The sequence below is a fragment of the Archocentrus centrarchus genome, chromosome 2 (genome assembly GCF_007364275.1).
Source record: "Archocentrus centrarchus isolate MPI-CPG fArcCen1 chromosome 2, fArcCen1, whole genome shotgun sequence".
In the NCBI taxonomy this organism is placed as follows: Eukaryota; Metazoa; Chordata; class Actinopteri; order Cichliformes; family Cichlidae; genus Archocentrus; species Archocentrus centrarchus.
Window position 1 is genome coordinate 6,876,604 of NC_044347.1, and position 20,144 is coordinate 6,896,747.

Genomic DNA, 20,144 nt, shown 5'->3' on the forward strand with positions numbered 1-20,144 from the left:
CACCAGTGCGTGGAAGGCAGAACTTCCATTCCTCCCTTTTAAAAAGTTACAGTTCATTTATTTAACCATCACCATTACTGTGAAGCTGTCCAATTACGGTATAAATAACCCATAAGACAAATATCTTGGATATTTACTCCTTGAACCTCTTCTCCTCTGTCGTCCTCTGATCGGTCAGCGGAGCACCATTGCTAGGGACGGCGGTGTCCCTAGCAACGGTGTGTTACACCTCTGTTTACGTAAATAACAGACGCGAGAATGCAGCGATTGACAACATTCAACATGTAATCGTTTTATCTTGCAAATTAATGATTGGCTAAGTTGTTAAAAATGCAACGTTTTGCAAAAAAGTATTTTGAATCTCTGCCCAGCCCAACGTTATATTACGTGGAATTGATGGAGTACTACATGTTGTTTTTTCCGAGCCAATAATCATTAATATTTGTATGCACCCATTTGCTTGAGGTCAGGTGTACACAATTGCTGTCTGCTGTACCAGACTTGCTTGCTGTTAGGCATAGATGACCCCAAGCTTGGACTTTAAGAAGAAGTTAGGCATTCTATAAAATAGTGAATAATAACCATGTCTGTTGTTGTGGCCCTAGTCGGGATTACCGAGCTATATTTGCCGCGGGTTCCTTATTCTTATAATTATTATAAGTATTCACGGAGGCGAGGAATACAGTACCAGTCCGTCTTTTTAATCGACCGTTCCAAACCCACGTAACCATAACAACAGGAACACTGCGTGCTCGCTGGAATATATCACATCCCTCTTTTTTCAAAACTGAGACGTAGTCTACAAATACAGTCATCTGAATAAATAGTATCAATTACAGGGCGTTAATTCAAAATCACTCTCATTTCTATGTGTGTAAACACTGAATCATTTTCTTTGTACACAAACAACTTTCTAAGAATAAATACCAAGCTTTTTTTTTTTTCTTTTCTTTTCTTTTTTTTCTATTAGGCAAACAATCACAGTAAAACTTGAACATTTCAGCATTTCAACATTTCAACTTAAACATTTCTTTCATGCCTTTTTTTTTTTTTTTTTTTTAAAAACAACAAACATATTCAACATTGTAACGTTCACAGGATCAGTCCCTGTACTTGGCAGGTTGCTTGACGGCCCTACCAGATCTGGTGTAGTATGTAGGATCATTGTTCTTGCTCACAGGAGGTGGATTGTGTGGCGTGTCAGTTGGTGGTGTGTCTGACTTGGGAGTATCAGAAGGTGTTGCCTCTAAATTGATCTCTTCATCAAGGTGAGTGTCTTTGAACAGACTCGGGTGTATCTTCCTCAGATGTCGTCTGTTCCTCCTGAGTGTCCTACCTGCCGGCGTCTGCACGGTGTAGGAGCGTGGTTCATCTCTTTGTTGGATGACAACCGCAGGCTCCCAACCTCGACGTGTCTGCATGTGTACAGTGTCTCCTGAGGTCAGCACAGGAAGTGGCTTTGCATGTTGGTCATAGTGCTGCTTTTGGCGACACTGCAGATCCCGTACTTTGTCATACACATGCTGTGGTGTAGACTGTTTCAGCACGTCACTGGAGCAAGGAAGTGTGCTTCGCAGGACCCTTCCCATCAACATTTGTGCAGGTGACATGTTCAATCCTGTCACCGGCGTGTTTCTTAAAGACAACAAAACTAGGTGTGGGTCATTGCCGGTCTGTATTGCCTTTTTCAGGGCGTGTTTTACAGTCTTTATTGACCTTTCAGCCATTCCATTTGAAGAGGGAAGACCTGGGCTGGAGTGTATGAGCTTGATCTCCCATGAAGCTGCAAATGATTTCATTTCATAGCTGGCAAACGGGACATGATCGCTCACTAGCTCTCTGGGAATCCCATGCCTTGCAAAAACAGACTTCATTTTCTGAATCACTGTTGTATCAGGCAAATTGAGCACTTCTGGATATTTGGTCAGATAATCAACTAGCAGGAGATATGATTGACCATTTAGCTGAAAAATGTCTGCTCCAACTTTCATCCACGGTAGTTCTGGAATCTCATGAGGGATGAGTGGTTCTCGCTGATGTTTGGGTTGTAACTGCTGACACTGTGCACACTTCTCAATCATTGTCTCTATATCTCGTGCCATACCAGGCCAATAAAGGACTTTTCTTGCTCTGGCTTTTGTGCGCTGCACCCCTTGGTGTGCAAGATGTAGCTTTTCTAAAATCACTTTCCTGAAGCTCTGGGGTATGACAATTTTCTCTCCCATCATGACAATGTCATTCTGGATGCTGATGATGTTTCGCATTGGCCAGTAGCAGTGTAGTGACCGGTCAAGACTACGCTTCTTCATAGGCCAGCCTTTCATATGTCTTTCACACACAGCCTGTAACTCGCTATCTGTGGCAGTTGCTTCTTTCAATCCCCTCAGTGTTTCTTCACTCAGAGCATCTGTAGGCTGTATGGCATACACAACTCTCTCATCACAGGGGTTCTCATCAACATGTTCATTATCTCTTCCCACTGTGGCACGTGACAGAGTGTCGGCAATGTGCATGTCTTTGCCTGGCGTGTATGTAACATGTAGGTCATATCTTTGCAACTGTAGCAGCATTCCTTGCAATCTTGCTGGGGCTTTGTTCAGCGGCTTGCGCATGATGACTTCAAGTGGCTTGTGATCAGATTGCACACGCACTGGCCTACCGTATACATATTGGTGGAATCTCTTGGTGGCAAACACAATGGGGAGCAACTCTTTTTCTATTTGTGCGTACCGCTTCTCAGTATCTGTGAGCGCACGAGAAGCATAGCATACCGGATGCCCTTCCTGTAGCAGACAGGCTCCCAGTCCATCTTTTGAGGAATCTGCTTGTAGTGTGAGTGGCTTCCTATGATCGTAGTACCTGAGCACTGGTGTGAGCTTGTCCTTTAGTGTCTTTAACGCTTCACTGTGGTGAGGACACCACTGCCATACTGTGTCTTTCTTCAGTAGCTGTCTGAGAGGAGCCGTGAGTGAAGCTTCATTTGGGATGTATTGTGCCAGGAATTTTGTCATTCCTAACAGACGTTGTAGGCTTTGTTTGTCCTGTGGGGTTGGCATGTCAACAATTGCTTTGATTTTGGCATCATCTGCTCTCTGACCAGCCGCTGTGATGATATGTCCCATGTATTTTACTGTGTCCACTTTGAACTGGATTTTGTCTTTGTTGAACTTCACATTTGCTGTTTTTGCTCTTTCCATTACCTTTTGCAGGATTTTGTCATGCTCACTCTCTGACGAGGCTGCAATGATCATGTCATCAGCTATGATGTGTACACCTGGGATGTCACCAAAAGTCTCACAGTTCTTTTGTTGAAATACTTCGCTGGCAGACTTGATCCCAAATGGGAGTCTGAGGAAGCGAAAACGACCCCATGGTGTGTTAAAGGTGCAGAGTTTTGATGATGGCTCATCCAGCTTGATTTGCCAGTATCCGTCCTTTTCATCCAGAATGGAGAAGATGGATTTTCCAGCTAATTTGCTGCGTATGTCTTCAGGAGTAGGAATGGAGTAGTGTTGGCGTTTAACTGCTTGATTCAGATCGCAAGGGTCCAAACACACCCTGAGCGAACCATTTTTCTTCTTTGTGGCAACAAGACTGTTAACCCATTCTGTTGGCTCATTAACAGGTGTTATCACTTTCCTTTCCTGTAGTTCTTTCAGAGTCTTTTTTAATGAGTCTGTAATGGAGAGCGGCACATTTCTGCATGCATGGATCACCGGTGTGACTTCTGAGTCAATGTATATATGGTGGACTCCAGGAAACTCACCCAGACCTGTGAAGACCTCTGCGTATCTCTGCAGTAGCTCCTCTTTGGTGGCTGGAGGTGGTGCTGATTGTGGAGATTTGGCTGTGAGCGCTTCAACCCTTTTTAACAGCTGCAGCTCCTCACATGCGTCTCCGCCGAGAATCGGTTTGTCTGCATGACTTGTTACATGGAAGTCAAGCAGGGCCTTGTGTTTGGTTGTCCTGCATTCTAGGGACACAACACCATCTACAGGCAGGCGGGCACCACCAAAAGCAATTAACATCGTCTTTGTGAGTCGTAACTGACATGGACCGGGTAACTGCTGATACAAATGCATGGGAAGCACATTTGCGTCCGCTCCTGTATCAAGCTTGAAGTTTATCCTTGTGCCTCTGATTGTGGCAGTTTCATACCATACAGTGCTTTTCATCTGTTTAGTCATTTTCTTCCCATCATAACGTACCATGCCTATGTATAAAGAGTCCACTTCACTTTCTATGTTATTCACAGTCTTTGTTTTACTGCTGCTTTTATCAGTGCCAGCCCTACATACCTTGGAAAAGTGGTTACTCTTTCCGCATTTGTGGCACACTGCACCATATGCTGGGCATTGTCGCGGGTCATGCTTTTTCCCACACTTGTGACAGACATTTGCTGCTTGCTTCTTACAGTTTGTTTTGCCTTTATTCCATCCTGTTCGTCTTTGTACACTATCTTTGCTCACTGCATCCACAGATGTGTCATGAACAGCAGGTGATGACTGCATTGCCTGAATTTGTGTTTTGGCCAGCTCTGAAGATCTACAGATCTCTATGGCTTTGCGAAGAGTTAAATCAGTGTCTCTTAGCAGTCTCTCTTTCAAACGAGTGTCACTTATGCTGAATACTAACTTGTCTCTAATCATGTCATCTTCTGTTCCTGCAAATTCACAGTCTTTGCTTTTCTGGCGTAGCTCTGTGATAAATCTGTCCACTGATATACCTGCTGACATCGTGTGTGACCAAAACTGGTGATGTTCAAAAACAACGTTCTTTTGCGGGCTGCAGTAATCTTTGAAAGCTTTTATAATGTCCTCCATCGTTACTGCTCCATTTTCTCCGGTCGGGGTAATGGTGAGCGTGTTATACACTTCTAACGCTTCTTCGCCGACAGTATGAAGTAGGATGGCTTTTTTAACCTCCTCCTCCTTGTTTAACGCACCTGAAGCGACCATGTACAACCGAAACCGTTGTTCCCATCTGCGCCAGTTCTCAGCCAAACTGCCTGTAAGTGTCAACGGCGATGGTGGTATGAACTGTTCCATTTTGGACCGTTGAACAGCCTAACGATAATACTGTCTTCGCGTTTGATAAATTTTACCAAATTTCACAGTACCGTCCTCATCTTACTCCGTAACTCCGTCTTCTGACACCATGTTGTGGCCCTAGTCGGGATTACCGAGCTATATTTGCCGCGGGTTCCTTATTCTTATAATTATTATAAGTATTCACGGAGGCGAGGAATACAGTACCAGTCCGTCTTTTTAATCGACCGTTCCAAACCCACGTAACCATAACAACAGGAACACTGCGTGCTCGCTGGAATATATCACATCTGTGGCCTTTGCTATTCAATATTGTCTTTTTTCACACTCAGGTCCAATTAAGAGAGATCATAAACACAGCACAAAACCTTGTTTAGATGTTAAGTAACAGCGTACCACCGAATGTAAGGCCAGTCAGACAGGGCAACAAAGGAGAAGCTGCTGTTGGTCAGGCAGTGCAGTCAGTGACCACAGTGAGGCCTCAGCAGGCACTGCAACAAAGAGCTCAACTCAGTGGCCCTGGACTCTCAGTGAAACAAGAAATGGCTCGGTAGGATACACAGATCATTGCTCTTAGAATATTTTCTGGAGCTTCAGACCATCACCATGTAAAATATTGTGTAAAACAAATTTTAGAAAACATAATCCTTGAGAATGTAGATGTCTTCTGAGTTAGGTTTTTTTTTTTTTTGCTGATGGAATATAAAAGATAACAATTCTAGGCTATGCCATCTTTTTAGGTCTTTTCCAGGATTTTTTAAAAAAGAGGCAAGAGGAAAAAGGCGCTTTGCACCATATAGGACAAACGAATTTGGGAAGAGTTTCTTGGTGAATTTCTTTCTTCTTGAAAAACAATATGAAAAAACACCAAAAGGAGAGGAGGAACTGCCACTCATGCTTGCTGGCCTTGGAAAACGTTCTCTAACCATATTTGAAAACATGACACATTCAGAGGTATGCTACACTTCATTTACTGCCTTGTGTCAAGTCATGTCTAAAGTGAAAAACATCCATCTTAAATTTTATCTTCATGCATGATTTAGTTAATGTATGCACGATGACATAGACAGCAGTTCATAAATATAAGTCATTGCACTAAAGCTTTTAACCTTACTTTTGTCTGTTAAGATTTCAGATTTGCTTGTGAATGTATATCCAAGACTGGCAAACATCTGTGGTGGCTGGATGCTGCACAAATCCACAGGTATGTAGGTGTATACATTGGATTAATGTAACTACTCTATAGGAGTAGTTTGTATATTCAGGTTTGTTTAGTGCAGTGATTCTCAAATCCAGGCCTCGTGGCCCGGTGTCCTGCAGATTTTAGATGTGTCCCTGAGCCAACACACCTGAATCAAACATAGAAGTCATTAGCAGGACTCTGGAGAACTTGAGTGCATACTGAGGAGGTAATTCAGACATTTCATTCAGGTGTGTTGGATCAGAGACACATCTAAAATCTGCAGGACACCGGGCCACGAGGCCTGGATTTGAGAACCACTGGTTTAGTGTCAGTAACCTTTTCAATTTTAGGTGGAAGTGGGTGGCGGAACTTGGTTGTTATCCCTCCAGATCTACATGGATACACTGGCCAGCAGTTAAAAGTGGTGACTAGCAGTGGAAAATACACATTGTACATTTGTCCTTTACAAGAAGAACTTTATACAATTCCACTACCACCCAAAGCAAAGGAGTTTGAGAAAATGCCCAAAGCCCAGTGTACAACTTGCAAGAAAATGGTGCCACTTCAGATTCTTCCAGTGCACATCAAGGAATGCAAGAGAGAACTTGTAGATTTGAGTTGTTCTGCTGAAGAGGTATGTCAAAGCTTAGTCTTTTTGGCTTTATTTTACAGCCATTTATCTTGGAAAAAGAAATGTCTTTCTGTATTGTGCTCTGAACACTTGCATATTATTGTTTTCTCCCCCAGGAAAGTTGCAAAGAACATGATGAATTTAGAGATTCCACTTGCAACCAGTCAGACCAGGTAAAATTGTTTGTGCCTTTTTGGTAGATTTAGATCTTAATCTCAGGAATAATTAAAGTTTTTATTTATATGCTCCCTGAATTCTGTTTTTTAGACATCAGAGTGTCCTGTGTGCAACAATGCATTTCACGTTGACATAATTGAAGTCCATGCAGCCACATGTGGATTAAGGTAATATTAATGATTTCACTGACTGTAGCCTTTTAAATGTGTACCTCATTCATTTGACAAATTACATATGAGGAAATTGCCTTGCAAAATGTTATATGTATGCGAGTGTTTATGTCAAGATATTTTGAATAGCCTATTTCTTTTGTGTGCAGACCTTCAGATAATGACTGTCACGAGTCAAGTGGATCAGGAGCAGTCGGTCAAATCAGTACATTTCAAAGGTAATATTGTACATTAAGTGATTATGATGGCAAATTATGTTATCAGGATAATATACACTTCAAAGAGATACAGCGGTATCGTTTATCTTTTTGCTGTTGAAAAGCTTTGTCATGTATTGGAGTGTGATCACAGACAAATTTATTAATCCAAAAACATGGTATGTTTGTGACACATTTTGCTCTTATGTTGACTTATTTGAGGCCTGTTCTCACCCCTTAGAATCTCACCAGTATAGCAGTTATGGCAATTGCTGTGCCATGCCACACACTTACAAAGACCCAGAATAATAACACCTATAAAATTATACAGGCAGTAAAACCATATCTAATTTGTGTTTTTATTCAAATGCTTAATGCTTAACAAGGAATAAATAAGTAAATAACACGTTCAGGAAGTACATGCTGGTGTCTTATGTTATTTTTTATCTTTTGTTTATAATTCCAGTACAGAGGAAATCTTGGATTGGATCACTCATCAAGTTAATGAAACGAACACATTTTCTATCTGTGTTTCTCGATCTGACCTCTTCAGCAGAGGCATGCAACAGTGGCAACGGCAGAAAAAGACATCACCCAAATCTAGACTTAAGGTCACATTCTTCGGTGAGGCAGGCATTGATACTGGTGCCCTTAGCAGAGAATTTCTCACAGGTACAAATGCTTGTCTATATTTAATTTCACGATAAGAGAACAAATGTGGTCATTAAATTCTTACAAGGCCATGTGCAGGATAAACGATAATTCCCTACCTTTGTGTTCTTGGTTATCTGCATACTGGATATAATTCCAAGAATTTTGTTTTGACTGATGCGTAGATAATTCATCTCAATCCTGTTTGTCCATATTTGTCAAATCAGACCCAGTTGACGCATTGTCAACAGGGGGCCTCTGGTGGTGTAGTGTGTTTAAATGGTAATTGTTAAAGAGAGAGACAAACGAGACCTTTCATATTTTCTGTATTTTTCTGTTTTGCAGAAATGCTGGCAGAGGTCGAAAACAGACTCTTTGTTGGAGGGTCAGATAAGAAAGGGAAGAATCCTGTTTATTGTCTCAACAGTTTGGACTCAAACTTCTTCAGGTGCATAGTGAAATTCCTCTTCTGTATTTTCTTTTAGCATAATTCCTACACTACTTAAAGCTCTTTTATATCATTGTAAATATTGCAGTTTATATGCAATGTTTTGTTTTGGTTAGGAGTGTGGGAGAGATCATGGCAGCTAGCCTTGCACAAGGCAGACCTTGCCCCAACTTCTTGCGCGACTGGTGCTTCAGATATCTCTGCTCTGGTGATTCTGACAGTATACAAGTGTCTGCCAGTGATGTAACAGATTTTGAACTATCACAGCTTATTGAGAGGGTAAATAAAATTTTATCAAAGTCTGTAATTGCATTAATCTTATTATGATATGACTTGCACAATTACTCTTTGGGTTTGTTGCCTGTAGAGCAGTGGCTTCCAGGACGGGGGGGGGGGGCGCTAAGGAGTAGGATTGGGAACCACTGTTGCAGAAAATGGTGATGCAATGCAACTTCATTTCACTTGACATCCACTTTGTTTTCAGATAAACAGCACAGATGATGACAAGATCAGTGACCTGGTTGACAATATTGTGACCTGTGGCTACACTGGAATCGTGTCTATGGAAAGAAGAGATGCCATGATAAGGTATTTTGGTAACGTTGCAGGTTTTCATTAGGGCAAGCACGTATTCTACAAGAATTTGTGACTTGAATTACCATGCATTCAGAAAGTATTCACAGCGCTTCACTTTTTCCACATTTTATGTTATGGCCTTTTTCCAAATTGTGTTAATCTCTTTTCTCAAATTCAACACACAAATAAGTCATTATGACAATGTGTAAACATTTTGAGTTTTTCACAATAGAAAACCAAGAAATCCCATTAATGTAAGTATTCACAGCCTTTGCCAGCTCAAAATTGAGCTGTTTCCATCATCTTTGAGATGTTTTTACAACTTAGCGGTCAAGGTCTCAAATGTGAATGTTCTGCAGTGGCTAAGCCAGAGTCCAGACTCTGAACATTTATGGAGAGATCTGAAAATGGCTGCACAGACATCTACCATCCAACCTGATGGAGCTGGAGAAGAACTGCAGAGAAGAATAAACCAAACTGCCTAAAGACAGGAGAGCTAAACAGGTGGTATCAGATTCAGAAAGACTTGAGGCTGGAGTTGCTGCCAAAGGTGGATCAACAAAGCATGAAGCAAAAGCTGCGAATACTTATGTAAATATGATTTCTTGCTTTGTCTTATTTATAAATTAGCTAAAATGTCTAAAATGTTTTTTCAGCATTGACATAACAGGGTATTTGTAGAATGTGTAGAGAAAATTACTTTAATATAACTTGGAAACATAAAATGTGGAAAAAAGGGAGTGCTGTGAATACTTTCTGGATGTACTTTAGGCTACTTGTTTGATCTAAAACATGGATGTAACATGTAATCCATTGGTTTAATGCAAAACTGGGTTGTTAAACTTCTTTATATGTAGCAGTTTCGTCTCCCCCCCCCCCCCCCTGTACATGTAACAGGTTTACCATTAATGTTTAGTCTCCTGATTAATGGGACCCCATTAGAACTGTTGTACTTCACTCCACTGTGAGACTCATCCCAATGCTGGACCAGATCAGAAAAGGCCTTCAGCTTTATGACCTACCAAAAATCATGAAGACCCATGAAGACCTCTGCCTACCACTGTTTGTTCCAGGGGAAGATGATGAGGTATATTCTTAGTTTTAGACTGCTTTTAATTGTCAAAGAATATTTTATGCAACAATTACAATGTCAAATGCACTGAAATGCACTTCCTCCTTCTTAAAGGTGGATGCTACCTTTCTCCTGGAGAGGAGCCGCCCTGTCTTTAGTGAGACTGGTTCTGCCAAGCACCAGAAAGAAGTGAAGATTATGAACTTTCTCCAGGACTACCTCCAAGAAATTGAGGATTCTGGTATGTTTTAGCAATAAAGGGTAATTAGGAGGTTATGCAGTGTAAATGGTTAATTTCTTCAACCTATACAACCCATGAAATCTAAGCATTTCTGGAAACTTGACATTGATATTTAAAATTAATTAAATGTCATATTGTGACAAGGATAACAGTTTCATAAAACTAGGCATGAACTGTTTACACATGGATGACTTGCATGGTTTTAATGACAATAACAGCAGGTGTCTGAACAATTGCCTCAACTAATCATCTTAGTCACAGCGAATGCTGCTTTTATTCATATCTTTGTGTACTCTATACTTTGATTTATCCACTGTTTGTCAAAGTTCAATACCATTTGTGTATATTGTGTTTTTATAAGTGATTTTATCAATTTTGATAACTAAAATGAATTACTTTCAATTCAGACTAACATTGTGTTAATCTCCTTATTAAGAAAAAGAGGACCCCAGTAACAACAGCATCACTCCAGAAGGTTTGACCGTAGGACGCATCATGCAGTGGATGACTGGACAACGGCACAAGCCTGTTCTGCCAAGTGAAAAAAAGGACTTTGTGATAACTATGGAATTCCACCATGACTGTGACACACAACACACTGTTTTCCAACTGTAAGCGCCTGCATTCCCCTCAGCTCACCTGAAAACATACAGTGAATTCAAAAACATCCTGACTCAAGCCATATGCCTCGGGCAAACTTTTGACAGGGTGTAACCACTCAGTCTAATGTAAGACAACCAAGTTACTGTGACATTTCAAATTGTTTTATTCTTTTGTAATTTTCAGGAGACAACTTGCTGTTTTCAATTTTTTAAGTTTTATAAAAGCAGTATTTCTCTGATAATGGTTCCTGCCAAAGTTGTTTAAAAAAAATAAAAAAAAACAACCAACAAGACTGCCTGCAAATGTTTTACAAGGTCTTACATCTCAGTCATTTCTTGTGTTGCCGTTAGATTTTCAATACACTGAATCATTGTTATGTAAATGTCTCGGCCAAATGATTCTGATGATGCCAACGGATTTATCATGGCCTGTACAGTTTCCATAATATATGGATCCAGAGGACAGTCAATTTCCTGGACTTGAACGCCATATGGTTCCTCTTGCACAGCATCAAACATTTCCCAGTCTGTTCCAAATAGCTCCGTGTTCTGAAAAGAAAAAAAACAATATTTAATATTTTGTATGAAATGCCTCTTAGCTCAATAGAATAACTGCTAATGTCATGTTTTAGGGTGTTTAGCACAATAATATATGGTAAAGTGAGCGGTGCTAGGTCGATATCACAATTTAGCCAAAATATTATTGGGCAATTATCTTGGAAGCTAATTTAGAAATATTTTTTAAAAAAACATACAAAACCACACACTGACCTACACAGGCACAGTGCAGTGGCAAAGGAAAACAATTAACCAGAGAGGAAAAAGCCTATAACGTTTAAGTCATCTAAACATGAAGTACAGCCTTTATAAATTTTGCTTTGCTGACTTGTTCTATTTGTTAACTGCACTGTGCCTTTGTACACAACGCTTCATGTCTGAGCTTCAACTAACCTGCAAATCTTCATTTGGGTCACAAGGGTTCTTCATGTGACCCAAAACCCAGAGCTGGTTTGGGGAGAGTCCACCTTCTGACCTTAGAGGATGGTTGTCCCAGCCTTCTGTGAAGCTATGCAGGGCCGCTGCCAGACGTGGAAGGAAAACATAGTGGGCACAAAACAGATGAACAGAATCTGCCAAGTCCAACAGGCCATCTTCCTCAAGACTGTGAAGAACTTCATAGAAAAGGTGTGTCACACAGGTCCAGACATCTCGCCACAGCCGTTCAATTCTAGGTGAGAAAGAGGACTTATTTAGCTGAACACTGATCACTTCAATTGTCTGACTAAAACTTTCCAAAAATAACTTCCCATTTTACTACTGATATACTGTAAATTATCCATCCATCCTCTTCCGCTTATCCTGTTCAGGGTCGCGGGCAGGGCACACCCTGTACAGGTCGCCAGCCGGTCGCAGGGCCAACACAGAGAGACAATCAACCTTTCACATTCACACCTATGGACAATTTAGAGTAGCAGATTGACCTAACCCCAGTAAGTGCATGTCTTTGGACTGTGGGAGGAAACCCACGCAGACACGGGGAGAACATGCAAACTGCACACAGACAGAGAGGCCTGGGCCAAAGTGGAATCGAACCCAGGCCTTCTAGAAATTATGTGAAATATTATTGTAACCTTTGATTATGTACACTCCTCCCAGCTATGAAGCTCCCTCTTCCAGTGCCTTTAACAGTGAACATGGTTTCAGCAATTAAGACATTCTCAACGCCTTCATCGCCTCTGACCCTTGAAAATACATGGGAGAAATGTTCAGTCATAATCATCACAACAAAATATTCCATCGAACATCACTGAAATGAGTAGTTAGGGCATAGAAACAATAGTCACGGTTTAATTGTTGTTTACCTGGAAGGCCAGCCATAGTTTTCTACTGCCTTCAAAAATAATGAATGAGCAGTGCTTGAGCGGTTATTTGTTGCTGGTTGCAGAAAAAAAAATCTGTATAGAAAGACAACCAGCATTTGAATCTGCAGAATCTCCATTGCTCTCCAAAGGAAAATTCAAAAGACAGAGCAAAAGCAATGAGAACAGGAAAAGATAAAAGTCAGGAACCACAAGCATATGTATAAGATTAAAAAAAAAAAGTAAATGAAATAAGCTTTCTGACACATGGATCTGCATTATGTCCCTAAATGTCTTGATTAGCATATGTATTTTTGGGTAAAGGGTTTCTACCATTGTAGAAATCAATTAGAATTAACAAAATGTTTTGCAAAGTTCTGAATATATGTTTTAAAATGTTGATTCCCTGCTCCTCTCCTCCTGTATCTCCTCCCACCAGCTTTTGTCATCCTCCTGCTACTCTAACCTCCCCTTCTTGCCATTATCTTCTTCTCACCTCCTTTTTACCCTCACATTTTCTCTCCATATGATTGGCCAAATTAATACAAAACCTTTTGTGTTTTTAGGAGTTTTGAAGTCATTCTGATTGCAACCCATTTTCCTTTTCTGTGATTTTAGGAGGATATTCAGAAAACTGCTCTAGAAGACCAGTGAGCAGAGGTGACATTGCTCCTTATCATTGCCATCTGACATCTACGTGAAGCGATGGAGTAAAATATGATAAATTTTATGAAAGGTTTTGAAAATGTATAGATAAAGTGTGTGGACACTTGAACTGCATTGGTAACACCAATAGAGCCCTGTAATAAATAAGATAATACAATAAAAAATAAATAAAAAAATAAATAAAAAAATAGAGAACTGTAATAAAAGGTGAAAAACCTTTCTCGAGTAGCCATCTATTCCACCAAATATGATGATGTTGTACCTTGGAAATAAAAGACAAAAGGGCAATGAGTAGTCACTCCCAAGAAATAGACAAATATGTAAATAAATGTCTTACCGTATCAGCTTGTGGTTTGTGTCTACGTGTACTAATGACAAAGGCCCCTGCACAAAGTAGGTCCTCCTCACTATGCACCCCAGGTGTGTCATCCTTTCCAAAACTCCTGGAGCATCAACTCTGTGCATGGACTCCTTGATACGATCCCACTGAACTCTATGCCCATCAGCTTGCAGACAACCTTTCACCATTCTGTATCCTGCATTTGGGATCCTGCTTTTTATTGACCGTACAGCGTCATCCAGTTCACTATCAGATAAGTTGCTGTATGTAAATCTTGTGGACAATCCAAGTTCACGCATACGCTGGAAGATTGTGCTTTGGCTAACACCCAACAGATTTGCTATGCAAGACAGCGGTAAGGGGACGTTGATGAGCTGCGATAGAAGTTCCTCAGAAAAAAGGAACTTTGGTCTGCCTTGTCCTCCAACTCTAACAAAAGCACACAGGCTCTCTTGGAAAACAGCTGCATCGATCTTACTTTGCAGGGATAAAAGACACTCTACAATTTCAGTTGGAATGTTTAAAGTATTAGAGGCAGCTGTCAGAATAAATGCTTCTTGATTTACCACATACTGGAAGTAGTCCAAATTCAAGTGTGGTTGGCTTAACACAGTGCTTCTCAATTATTTTCTGTTACGCCCCCCCTAGCAAGAAGAAAACTATTCGCGCCCCCCACTCCCCACTGTGACTATCCATCTCTGCATAACATTTTATCCTTATTAACATTAAAGAAAAAAAGAAAGACATATGGTCAAACTTACAAAGAATAACTTTATTAAATCGTGTTTTAAGTCTGCAACAGAAAAGATTTAAGTGCATCATTGCCTGAAATTAAAAATAAATAAATCCTTGTTTAAACTGTAAACATGTTTGACCAATTAGACACAGCAAACACACCGGTCTTTCCTCTTCTCCAACTGTAGTGACAGTGAAGCCAAGCGCTAAATACGCTTCGTCGTATTTCCTCGTCTTAGCTTTCGGGTGACTTTCTTTTGTCTCATTATCTTTGTCTCTCTCCGCTTTTCTTTTCATCCCTGTTAAAAACTTTTTCATGTTGGGGGTTGTTATGTTGAATAACGGAGGCTATAGGCAGAACGCAGTCGGAGCTTTCTGTTGACTCAACACTGCTAACCAAGGCAAACCTGTTGTCTTGTAAGTCGTAAAATGTTGCACTGTCGCAAACGTGACAGAAGTAACAATGACAGCGCCACTGCCGCCTACTGTAGTGGATGCGCAATTACACTTTATACTAGTACGGCCCCCCCAAAAAAAGCCTGTTCCCCAGGGTCACACGCGCCCCCCCAGGTATCGCACCGCGCGGCGCGCCCCACTATTTGAGAACCACTGGCTTAACACATCTGTAATCCTTGATTTCAAACGTTCCAATAATTGAGTAGCCACTGGTCCCTGTAAACAACAAAATTAAGTTTTAATGCATTAGACACCACTGCTAACTTAGTCGCTAAACAACATGTAGTACTCCATCAATTCCACGTAATATAACGTTGGGCTGGGCAGAGATTCAAAATACTTTTTTGCAAAACGTTGCATTTTTAACAACTTAGCCAATCATTAATTTGCAAGATAAAACGATTACATGTTGAATGTTGTCAATCGCTGCATTCTCGCGTCTGTTATTTACGTAAACAGAGGTGTAACACACCGTTGCTAGGGACACCGCCGTCCCTAGCAACGGTGCTCCGCTGACCGATCAGAGGACGACAGAGAAGAGGTTCAAGGAGTAAATATCCAAGATATTTGTCTTATGGGTTATTTATACCGTAATTGGACAGCTTCACAGTAATGGTGATGGATAAATAAATGAACTGTAACTTTTTAAAAGGGACGAATGGAAGTTCTGCCTTCCACGCACTGGTGTCCCAGCCCACGTCATCGCGACACAAATGCTCCCCGCAATCCCTAATGTCGATTATGACAGAAAAGACTACATAAATATACACATTAAAACCTACATATAACCCAGATATTATAAATAATGTTATCCACCGGTACGAGGATTGATTTCTCATCAGCTTCATTAAAAAACAAACAAAAAACGTGCACGACCGAGAGGAGGATTAGCATGATCAGATTTATTTATACACTAAATAATGCAAATGATAAAACCATAAAAGTTGCATTTTAATCAACACTGTCTCAAAATAAATATTTTATCATTTGCAGGTATTTAGCACGAGCCAACTTCTAATGCTAGTAATGCTAGCACTAACTTAGCTCACCGGCATGTTGTTAGCTTACAAACTATAGTCTGCAGTAAGTCCAAAAACTGTATATTACTTTAACTAGAACATTTTCTCTTAATATATCTATATAAATACTGGATACACATGTTATTTAGCTTACCTGTGACACGTCACCTGAGCTGGGAGCTCCAAGCGGTCCACTGTCCTCAGCCATCTTTGAATTTGGCGCATGCTGTGTTATAATGGCGGATCGACTACTCCGCCATGGCGGATCGATTACTCCGCCCTGTGACGTCATTTCAACACTTTTCTACTCGTACCCACAAACTTGAATTCGTGTCCACACAGAAGGGAGGAGTTCGTAGTCAAAGAAATTAGAGTTGTATTCACAAGACTTCGCACTCGCAGCTTTTAGATTCGTACTCACATAAAAACAATCCTAATCCGCACAGTTTCACAGACTCACACTTTTCTACTCATACCCACAAACTTGAATTCGTGTCCACACAGAAGGGAGAAGTTCATAGTCAAAGAAATCAGAGTTGTATTCACAAGACTAATCCTAATCCACACAGTTTCTCAATTACGAATACGAATATTAGAACTGTGCACACACCTTTTTGACAGTTATCTTACTCCATAAGAAACAGATGAGGAAACTCCTCGTGTTCAAACAGGTGTTGGTGGAGACGCAGAGCAGAGCATGACTGACAGTCACTGACAGGCTGACGTCACTCTGCAAACATAAAGCATCGAGTCCATCGGGACAAATGTGCAGATTAGTCTGCACCAAAATACCAGCTGTGATCAATGATTTCCATAAGACTGACTCCACCTACACTGCAGCTCCATTTGAAGATAAGAATCAGCTCCAAACTAACAATGACACTCGTGTTTGATGCTGAAATAAACAGCAGTTACCTGCCAGCCTGCTAGAAAAACATTATACCAACCTGGTTCCTTCATAAACTTTCAGCCTGTTTCCATCCTGACTGACATGCTGCTCAGTTTGCACCAGTCCCTGCTTTTAAATCACAGCTATCAATTTTAGATCATCTCAGCACAGCAGCCCAGCTGTTGTCCTTTTCTAGAAATGGACCACTGTGAAAGATCTGAAATAAACTGTCAGACTTTGGGGGGAATTTTCTTTCAGTAAAACAAATAAAAAACAAACAAACAAAAAACAGGAAGTGGATTCTTTCTCCAAGCTCACATCTGGTCTGGAGGTCATTACAGGGATGAGTAAAGCCAGTGTTCTGGAAACTAAAGGAACTGCTTTCAAAGGGTGAAACTAATCGAGGACTGAGCTCTCCTGAATCTATTGATACCAAATCTCAGCCAAAAATGGTTTGATTCACAATGAAAATCACATCTGAAGTAGAGATTAAGCACGTGAGAAAGAGAAACCTGAACATTTATGAGTGTGGGAAACAAGTCTGGTAAAGAAAAGCCCAACCAACGTGAAGTGGAAGATTTCATGTGTCCAAATGTGGCTTAAATGAAGAGAAAACACAGAGACGGAGCTCTCAGTGTTCTGTGTGTTTGGGTCAAACATTTATGGTTTCCATAAGAAGAACATCCAGCACGAGACAGCTGAAAAATAATTACAAAATAAAAGAGATAAAAGCCCAGAAAAATTAAATAAGAGAAATTTGTTGAAGTGGAAAATAACCTGAAAGCATCAAATGTGTGAAAGCATGAGGCAGAATGCAGGGACAGAAGTAGATCTATTTTTTAACAGCTGTTAAACCCATTTAAGTTCTCTGATGCTTCGATCAAGGCCATAGTATTGCATTCTCATATGTGATCATTGTAAAATACCTGCTGAAGAAGAGATCATCCTGACAGTAACACAAAGCAGGAGTTTTCCTCAGCAGTTCAGTTCAGTTCAATAAACTGCAGGAAACTTTACAAACAGCATCGCTCACACAGACATACAATAAAACATTGTATGTAATCACAGTGAAATAAAAAAGTATCTGCTGATCATCTAGCTTAGAAACAAAACTGAAATAAACTTTAAATTCCAACACAAAGTGCAGCTTTAACCTGATCCTGTTTCCACCGCCTGGTCGTTCCTGCCCTGTGTGATGAGCTGTTTCTCTGTCCAGTTATCAGGGTAAAATTCTTCTGTTTGGGATTCACATTTCCATGTTTGCTATAATGCCTGCTCAGCAGAAAACAACACATCTGAAATGATTTCAGTGATTTTTCTGTTTAGGATCAGATTTAATAACTGATGATTCAGTACCAGCAGAGGATTTTTCTGACACTGCTAACATTTCATCTCATCCTGCACTCAACATTCAGCTCATCCTGCACCACCTCCGCCCACTGGTGAGCTCAGCACTGGACCCCCTGCAGTTCGCCTACCAGCCTGGCATCGGGGTGGACGATGCCGTCATCTACCTGCTGCACAGATCCCTCTCTCACCTAGAGCAGGCAGGGAACACTGTGAGGGTCATGTTCTTTGACTTCTCCAGTGCTTTCAACACCATCCAGCCTGCACTGTTGAGAGGGAAGATGGAGGGAGCCGGAGTGGACAGGCAGCTGACGGCATGGATCATCAACTACCTCACCAACAGACCACAGTATGTGAGGTGCCATGACTGTGTGTCTGATGTAGTAGTCTGCAGCACGGGGGCGCCACAGGGCACTGTCCTCTCACCCTTCCTGTTCAGTCTGTACACCTCAGATTTCAGGTACAATTCAGACCATTGCCACCTACAGAAGTTCTCAGATGATACGGCCATCATCGGATGTGTATCAGATGGGAACGACCAGGAATACAGGGGGGTCATCAGTGACTTTGTCGGCTGGTGTGAGAACAACGCACTCCAAATCAACGCCAGCAAGACGAAGGAGATGATCATAGACTTCAGGAGGAAGCCACCCCCTACAGCACTGGTGAACATCCAGGGAAAGGACATTGAGACAGTGGTCTCCTACAAGTACCTGGGTGTTCATCTCAATAACAAGCTGGACTGGAGTACAAACACAGACGTCCTGTATAAGAAGGGCCAGAGTCGACTACACCTGCTGAGGAGACTGAGGTCCTTTGGTGTCTGCAGGACTCTGTTAAAGACCTTTTATGACTCAGTGGTAGCATCTGCCCTTTTCTACGCAGTGGCCTGCTGGGGGGGGTGGATGCACCGAAAGGGACAGGAGCAGGATCGACAAACTGGTGCGGAGGTCTAGCTCTGTGTTGGGATGTCCTCTGGAGTCTGTGATGGTGGTGGGTGAGAGGAGGATGTTAGCAAAGCTGACATCCATCATGAACAACCCCCATCACCCTCTTCATGAGACCGTGGGTGAGCTGAGCAGCTCCTTCAGTCAGAGACTGAAACATCCTCGCTGCAGGAAGGAGCGCTTTCGCAGGTCATTCATCCCAACAGTAGTTAGACTGTACAACACTTCATAATGTCTTGAGTCACTTGGACACTTTACCTCCACTGCCATCACTTTATCCATACAGTCAGATACATTTTATTCATTACACTCACCCATATAATGCATACCGTGTATGCTGTGTACCTTACCGGCTACAAATGTATATAATATTTTGATATCTTTATATAGTGTTTTGATGTGTGTGTATATGTAAATGTGGGTATTGACACTGATATATATATTTATGTATATAGTGCTTATGTATATGTGTATAGTTTTTTGCTATTTTATTTTATTCTATTGAATTTTAGTTTTTAGTTTAGTTATTTGTTCTTACTCATCCTTTTCATTTTTTCTCTGTATTAAGCTGCTGTAATGCACAAATTTCCCCGTCGTGGGATTATTAAAGTTTTATCTTATCTTATCTTATCTTAAAATATACTGTGAAAATTCCAGCAGCAGTGGTTAGCACCGTTGCCCCAGCAAGAAGGTCCTAGGTTTGAATCCAGGTTGGGCGGGGCTTTTCTGTGTGGAGTTTGCGTGTTTTCCCTGTGTCTGAGTGGGATTTCTGTGGGTACTCTGACTTCCTCCCACAGTCCAAAGACCTGCAGTTACTGATGTTAGGTTTATTGATGACCCTAAACTGCCCACAGGTGTGAATGTGAGTGCAGATGGTTGTTGTCTCTGTG

General features: G+C 41.1%; 1 protein-coding gene across 1 annotated transcript; it reads left to right on the plus strand.

Annotated features, from left to right (window-relative positions):
- The first annotated feature begins 5,484 nt into the window (after window positions 1-5,484).
- LOC115798452 (uncharacterized) lies at window positions 5,485-10,394 on the plus strand. Its single transcript, XM_030755301.1, has 12 exons — window positions 5,485-5,598; window positions 5,789-6,002; window positions 6,177-6,252; window positions 6,582-6,865; window positions 6,979-7,035; window positions 7,130-7,206; window positions 7,359-7,427; window positions 7,960-8,078; window positions 8,403-8,505; window positions 8,622-8,784; window positions 8,990-9,093; window positions 10,268-10,394. Exons 1-12 carry the CDS (start codon window positions 5,591-5,593, stop codon window positions 10,344-10,346), a joined length of 1,353 nt encoding a protein of 450 aa, XP_030611161.1. The 5' UTR covers window positions 5,485-5,590; the 3' UTR covers window positions 10,347-10,394.
- The last annotated feature ends 9,750 nt before the right edge of the window (window positions 10,395-20,144 follow it).

Coding starts and splice junctions, on each gene's coding strand:
- LOC115798452 (XM_030755301.1), top strand. Junction 7,036..7,129: donor CTTGCAACCAGTCAGACCAG/GTAAAATTGTTT, acceptor TCTGTTTTTTAG/ACATCAGAGTGTCCTGTGTG. Junction 9,094..10,267: donor AGAAGAGATGCCATGATAAG/GTATTTTGGTAA, acceptor TCCTTCTTAAAG/GTGGATGCTACCTTTCTCCT.